This window comes from Octodon degus, unplaced genomic scaffold (genome assembly GCF_000260255.1).
Source record: "Octodon degus isolate 3935 unplaced genomic scaffold, OctDeg1.0 scaffold00021, whole genome shotgun sequence".
In the NCBI taxonomy this organism is placed as follows: domain Eukaryota; kingdom Metazoa; phylum Chordata; class Mammalia; order Rodentia; family Octodontidae; genus Octodon; species Octodon degus.
In genome coordinates this window covers 4,484,726-4,491,321 of record NW_004524597.1, presented here as the reverse complement: position 1 = coordinate 4,491,321, position 6,596 = coordinate 4,484,726, and the positions used below count along the sequence as shown (strand labels likewise).

General features: G+C 44.4%; 1 protein-coding gene across 12 annotated transcripts in view; it reads left to right on the top strand.

The window, feature by feature from the left end:
* The window catches only part of Rbfox1 (RNA binding fox-1 homolog 1), a 365,784-nt gene that overhangs the window by 21,859 nt on the left and 337,329 nt on the right, over window positions 1–6,596 (top strand). For 2 of the 12 annotated variants that reach the window (XM_004627777.2, XM_004627780.3), the window contains exon 1: window positions 6,127–6,461. The exons of 7 other annotated variants lie outside the window; for them this stretch is intronic. In XM_004627777.2, coding sequence (XP_004627834.1) covers window positions 6,375–6,461 — 87 coding nt within the window. In that variant the 5' untranslated portion in view covers window positions 6,127–6,374. Of the gene's footprint in view, window positions 1–6,126; window positions 6,462–6,596 lie in introns of those variants that run through there. 3 more of the 12 variants (XM_023711321.1, XM_023711317.1, XM_004627778.2) reach the window with 2 other exon arrangements.

Sequence of the window (6,596 nt, the reverse complement as noted above, 5' to 3'; positions counted from 1 at the left end):
AGTCTCAATCACTGTCTCAGCGTGCCCTGGGAGTGGGGATCAAACCCCCAGCCCTTGTGTCTGCTTACAGGTGCTTTAATCTGCTCAACTATTTGGCTGGCCCTTCCATTCTTTTTTATATTTTTAAAATCTATATTCCCTCCCTCGCTCGCTCTGAGGCCCAGGCTATGCACAGCTTTCTCTGGCTTCCTTCCCTCCTACACTAGGTGGAGTGTGAGCACATGCCTGGTGGTGAGTGGCATTCATCTGCTTGGTTCAAGCTACTTCATCAGTGTGGCCATTCTTGGTGATTTTGTACATATCGGAGTCAAGCAGAGAGAACAGCTTCTAGGCGTACTCTGTCGTTTAACCCTGGCCAACCCGTGCACAACTTCTCTGAGATGCTCTTACCTTCTGTAGTTGAAAGGTAGTCCTCAAGGACATGTGAAGTATCGAGTCTATGCCTGGTTCTGAGGAAAAAAGCAGAAAAAGTGCTGGAAGAAGAGGTGAGAGAGATAACATAAGAGCTTCCTTGGATAGCAGTACCAGCCAGGTTGACCAAAGTGGAATGTTTGAAGACCTTAGCTAGGTGGATCGTGAAGGCTAGAGGAAGCCAAGGCATTGCCTGCTGAAGAATGGAACCATTCACACAGGCGGACACGGGGGAAGAGCAGCAAAACCGGTAGCAGAGACATCACCTGGGATGTTGGTGAAGCACCAAGGAGACACAGCAGACAGAGGAGCTGAGACCAGAAAATAATTTTCAGAGGTACATTGAAGACAACCCAAAGAAGGAAATAAAAATAAGCCAGCACATTTGGAATGCCTTCCAAGTATCAAAGGCCACCAACATGCACCACATCTTGTCACTGCCGCAACACACACATGCAAAGAGGCAGTTGTTCCATTTTATCCCTTTACAGACTAGGGCTTCAACTGAGCATGCCATCTTGGAATGGTCTTTGGAAAGGGGAACCCATGTCTGAAGCCAGCCTTCCTGTTTTTGAAATGCAGGCCTTTCTACTCTGTCGTGATATCCTGGGTTATATGAGCTCACCTTGGAGACACAAGCAGCTCTCAGTTATTGGGACACCTCTTACAGCCTCCTGACACACCGCTCCAGCTGATCATGTCTCAAGCATTTGGGAGAATTTCACTTGTCTAGTTGCCCCTGTAGCCACTAGGTGCAGCAGTATGCGTGCCACGCTTCTTCATTAGAGCCAGTCTGCCTTCTTGAAAGTGTCATCATGTGTGAAAAGGTTCAAGATGCGCTGTTATCCCACTGGGAGTTAAGCACAAATCTAAAAGGACTCCTTGGCAGAAGGCATGGGGGGGTTAGTCCTACCTAAGTCTGTGCAGAAGGCATGAGCTCTGACTTAGGCCAGCAAAGTGGGACTTGCGGGAAAAAGTAAGGAAAGAGGGGCAATTTTGCATAGCAAGCAAATTTGAACAGAAACTTGAATTCATAGAAGCGTTTGGCAAAGGGGACTTAGCAGTGTGGTTTGAACAAAAGAGTATTTCATAGAGGGAAGGACAGCATCCACAGGAGAGTGAATTAGGCCAAGTAAAAGTGAAGAATATTGTGAAAGGCCTCAGATGCTATAGGAAATCCTTTTTCCCACTTGCCTAAAAACAGGGCGATGTGTGTCGTGAAATGATCAACAGGTCGGTATACTAAGATAAATACTGAAAATGAAAGAAATGAAATTCATATTAAACATTTTTAACAATAAGATCAGCAAGTGACTCTGTTTTAAGACCTGTGCTTTGCTTTCATGGTCCATTCATAGCAGTGACACTCAGGATTTTGCAGAAAACAGGCAAAAGGTAGTGGATATGGTTCTATCAGAGCCCCTGAGCTGTGGCAGTGCTGGTCCGCTGAACTGTGGCTGCCAGATCTTCTGGCCTCTCAAGACACACTGTAAATCTAAATTTCCACAGAAATGCTCTCATTTCTAAGTGCCAACCCATGTTTTCACTGTGAAGATGAGTCCTTCTGGTCCCCTCTATGGCCTGGATCTGGTCTCCAGGCTGCAATTGGGTCTGTGGGCTGGTGGAACCAGCAGTAGGAATCATCTTCCCTGCATTCTCCTTCTTTCTTGTGCTCCAACTTACACTTCGATTTCTTCCCTCTTTTGGGGGGCAGATCTTACCCAGATGCCTAAACTTTAGGCAGCTGTCATTCACAAAGGGTGGGCGTGTACACAATAATCCTTATGCTAGTTCCTAAGGTGTAGGGCAGGAGATGCAGTATCTGACAGCCAGAAAGCACACACTGTAAGAGGACTGTATGGATGTCAAAGGTGGAGAAAGGTGGGGAACCTTTAGAGGGGCAGGATAGAACTGAACCATTATTGTAGGCTGGAAAAAAACATCAAAATGACAATCCTTGTTGGAAAGCCCTGGCTTGGGGAAGCTGGCACAGAACTGCAGAGCTGGCACCGGAGGAGCCACAGGAAAGATGTGACGTGAGCAAGGAAGCAGAAGAGAAGAGAAAGGTCTCGGTGCATTTGCCAGGCATGGAAGTCTGACTTCTAGACTAGGGGGTTAGCAAGGCTCAGGCTATGATCAAGCCCTGGCTGTTGCCCACTTCCGTACCATCCTTGGGAAAAGAATGAATTTGTACTTTTAAGTGGTTGAAATATATTAGAAGGAAAATAGTACTCAACCTCCTGTAAAAATACTAGGAAATGTAAGCTTTGGTTTCCATCAATAAGATATTATTGAACCACTCATTTACACTCACGACTTACCTGTTGGCAGTGGATGTTTTCCCATGCTGCAATAGCAGAGCATTGAATAGCTGCAACAGACAGTGTAGGATCTGCAATAGCAAAAATATGTGTTGTTTAGATTTTCCAAAAGAAAAGTCGCCATCCTCTGTCCATGGTGGCCAAATAGCTAACCCAGCGTGGCCATTCTTAGGGCTTCAATATGTTTGGGATGTCACCTCTGTTTGCTGTAACTACGAGAATTGCTTGTCTTCTCCTTTCAAGTTATTGTTTCACTCCACATTTTTATTATTTGAAGCCAGTGCGAATAGGACAAGCTGAACGTCACGTGCTGGGCGGGAAGGCACTCATCCGAGCCATGTGTCCCAGCTGCTGGCGAGTGGAGATGCTCTGAGTTAGGGAACAAAGCCCTTCTGGTGTAGGATCCATGAAGACGGCCTCCCAGCCCAGGCACACAATGCCTCTCAGTTAGGAGGGAGAGGCTTTAGTTAGTGGTGCTTTTCATTGATATACTTTCTCATTTGGGGTGATTTTAGAAGAAGGATACATCCAACACAGTTTCAAAGTACAAATACCACAATTGTGTGGGAAAATAAAACTGAAGTAGAATCTTAAAAGCAGGAATATGAGCAACAGTGGTCAGGAACTGGAGATGGCAGGGACAGGGAAACAAAGACAGGAGCATGCAGGCAGCGAGGGACAGCACGGTGGACAGAGTTGAAGCGTCTATCTGACCTGTGCTTCCTGGTAGAAGGAAAAAAAACCCCCCCAAAAAAAAACTCTTGGCTACAGAGCAGACAAGGGAGATACTTATACTTCTGGAGTAGCAGAAGCTTTAGTATATAAGATTTCTTTAAAAAAGAGAAATTACCGTCTGCACACGCTATAGCTACATGTCTCTATGTCCCGCATGTACTCTATTTCTCATTTCAGTCTCACTAAAATCACTCATATTCACGATGCATAATTGCCTTTGTTTATGTAATTCTGATTTCTCTCATATATTTCATTTTTGACCTTTCTGGGTGTAGAGTAAGTGGAGAGTCTTACTTGTGTCTAGTCCTGAGGAATTCTAGAGTCTAAATGTGTACATTTCTAGCTTATGTAATTGAAGTAAGTTTCCTGTCTGTTGGCTCAGTGGTCTTCCAATTTCATAACTGTTCAGATTGAGTCTGGTGGAACATGACTGTAATCCCAGCACTCTGGGAGACTGAGGAAGGAAGATCACAAGTTCAAGCCCAGCCTGGGCAATTTAGCAACTCAGTAGGGCTCTGTCTCAAAATTAAAAAAAAAAAAATTAAAAAATGAGTTTGGGATGTCGTTCAGTAAGAAGGACCTGGGTTCAATCCATAGTACTGCACTTAAATAAATAGCAATAGCTTACTTGCCCCGGGCCTTACCTCCTTAAGCACACTCTCTACCCCTGCTTTCCAAAGGGACTTTCACTGCAGAATGTACCCGTCTCCTAGTGAGCTTCTGTTCTGTCCTTGCTGGTAAGTTCTCAGAAGTGTGGTGTTGAAAGTCACAGTCCAAAGCTAAAGTTAGAAGTCGCGCTGGCTGTTGGGAAAGAGGGTCAGTCTACAGCTGCTAGGGGAGATTTCTGAATTGTACAACGTGGCCACTCCGATGCATGAGAATCAATTACAGAGGAACCTTGTCAAGCTGGCCAAAATTCAGTCTTAAATAATTGAATTCTCTGCCAAACCCTGTCCGCTGTCGTTATCTAGAAATGTAATTATGCAGCTAAATCAAGCAACTAAAATTAGTGTAGTGTAAAAACACCTTGGCTATCTAAAAGTGGAGGGATTGACATTTGGATTTAGAAAAAGCCAATAGTTGAATATGCTTGGCGGGATCCGAAGCTCTCCCAGGTTTCACAAAATCTATACTGTGGGTCGTATTCTGAGAGGGAGGTGGAAGGTGACAAGCGGATGTTGGATTTGAAGGTGATTCCCAGTGGACCTTGTGGCTGGGGTGGTACTTACACGATTTCACTTCATCCAGTTTTCATACCACTCTCAAAACTGTGGAGCTCTAAATGTCATCATATGTGTTTCCGGAGTAAATATTCAGACACTTCAGTGATGTCTGAGCTGGCAGTATCAGTCAAAAATATGTCCAGTGGACACATTTGCAGAAGAACAGGGTTTAGACAATGAGAATTTCTTGTAGCCCTTCTCCCATAATATACTTTGGTGTGCTTACAAGGGCTTTATGTATTCAACATATAAGTTGAGACTGTTACTGTTCACCTAATAAGGAAGCTAAAGTTCAGAGAGGTGAAGGAACTTGTTTGAGATCACACAGCTAGTATGCTCCCCACTCAACATTCTTGCAATTCAAGGCATCCCCACGGGAATTTATGGACCTCCAGAGAACACCTCCCAAACAATCACTGGGGTATTTGCAATCACCGGAAAGATGTGAAGTATTTGACTGTCAGTATTTCTCACCCGTAGTTATGAGCATACATTACATGCACCTTTGATCTCTGAGAACAGGGAGACATCACTCGTTAATATATTGCATATTAATACCTACCGGTTGAAATTTCAAAATAAATAATATCTTTCCAATTACAGACGCATATACACATGACACATAAAAGCACGTGCTCCTATTACAGAATGGAATGCAGTAATGAGCATAGTGTCACAGTTAGGAATTGAACAGAAAATGTGCTGGGGTCTCAGTGCTGCCTTTTGCAAGCTGCACAATCAGAAGCAAAGATGCTCCTGTGCCGTAATCCCAGTTTCTGTTTGATTACTCGACCTAAGAGTGCCTACTCCAGGGAGCTGTGAGAGCAAAGGAACGTAACACTGGTAACGAAGTTGTTCCCTCTCTCTTCAGAGCCTGTTCAGATATTGGCTGGTAGTAGAATTGTATTATTTAAAATTACCTCTTTAAAATTGAAATCAGAGGGGCCAGGGGAGATAGCTCATTAGAATAAGTGCTTGCCTGGCAAGCACAGGGTCCGGAGTTCAATCCCTGGTACCGCAAAAATAAATAAATAAGTAAATAAATAAAAATGAAATCAGAGAGAGAAGAGGGGGAGAAGGAGGGGGGAGAGAGAGAAAGACAGAGAGAGACAGAGAGACGGAGACAGAAAAGCAGGCTGAATAACTTCTTAGTTTATTTTTAATCAGCACCCAGAGCTGCCCATGTTAACCTACTTAGTTTGAGTTTTATACAGGCACTTATAATCATGTAAGTTTCTATTTCACAGTTATTCTCTTCAAAAATCCCCTGTGGACTTTATCTCTGGTCTTTTGGCCAAATCCATTGGGGCAACTTCATTACCTCAGAGCCTGCGCCCCTCTGTCCCTCCGTCTGTCTCTTGCTCTCTCTGAGAACTAAATTAATGAAGAGTATTTGGTTAGTCATGTTAGGCAAGCTGCTCCCAAAATAGCACCTTCCATTTTGGTAGCTTCAACTTTGCAGCTGCCGCTTCTCTTCGTTGTCTGGGAAGAAAACTTTCACATTCAGAGTTGCTGATGCGGATTTTCTTTCTTTCCCCTCTCGGCGTTGATGGGCTCTTGGCTCCTGACAGAAGCGATTTGGCTCTCGGCTTTGTAGTTCGGAAGAAGTTGGGTGTATAGAATTTTCCCCCAAGTCTCCATTGATGTGTTGAGCCTCAGAGGGAATCATACCTCCAGTTAAAACATGCTGGCGTCCCAAGGAGTCCTCCTGCAGTCCTATGGCGTGCCTATGATTGTTCCGGCAGCCCCGTTCTTCCCTGGGCTGATTCAGGTAATTCAAGGCCTTTGCCAGCAAGCAACTTAACTCCAGAGCGCACAGAGTAATAATTGGAATTTTTATGGTTGAGAAAGCAAACACTTTTAATACAGGAAAAAGCCCTCGTGTAGTCAGAGAGAAGACAGTAGG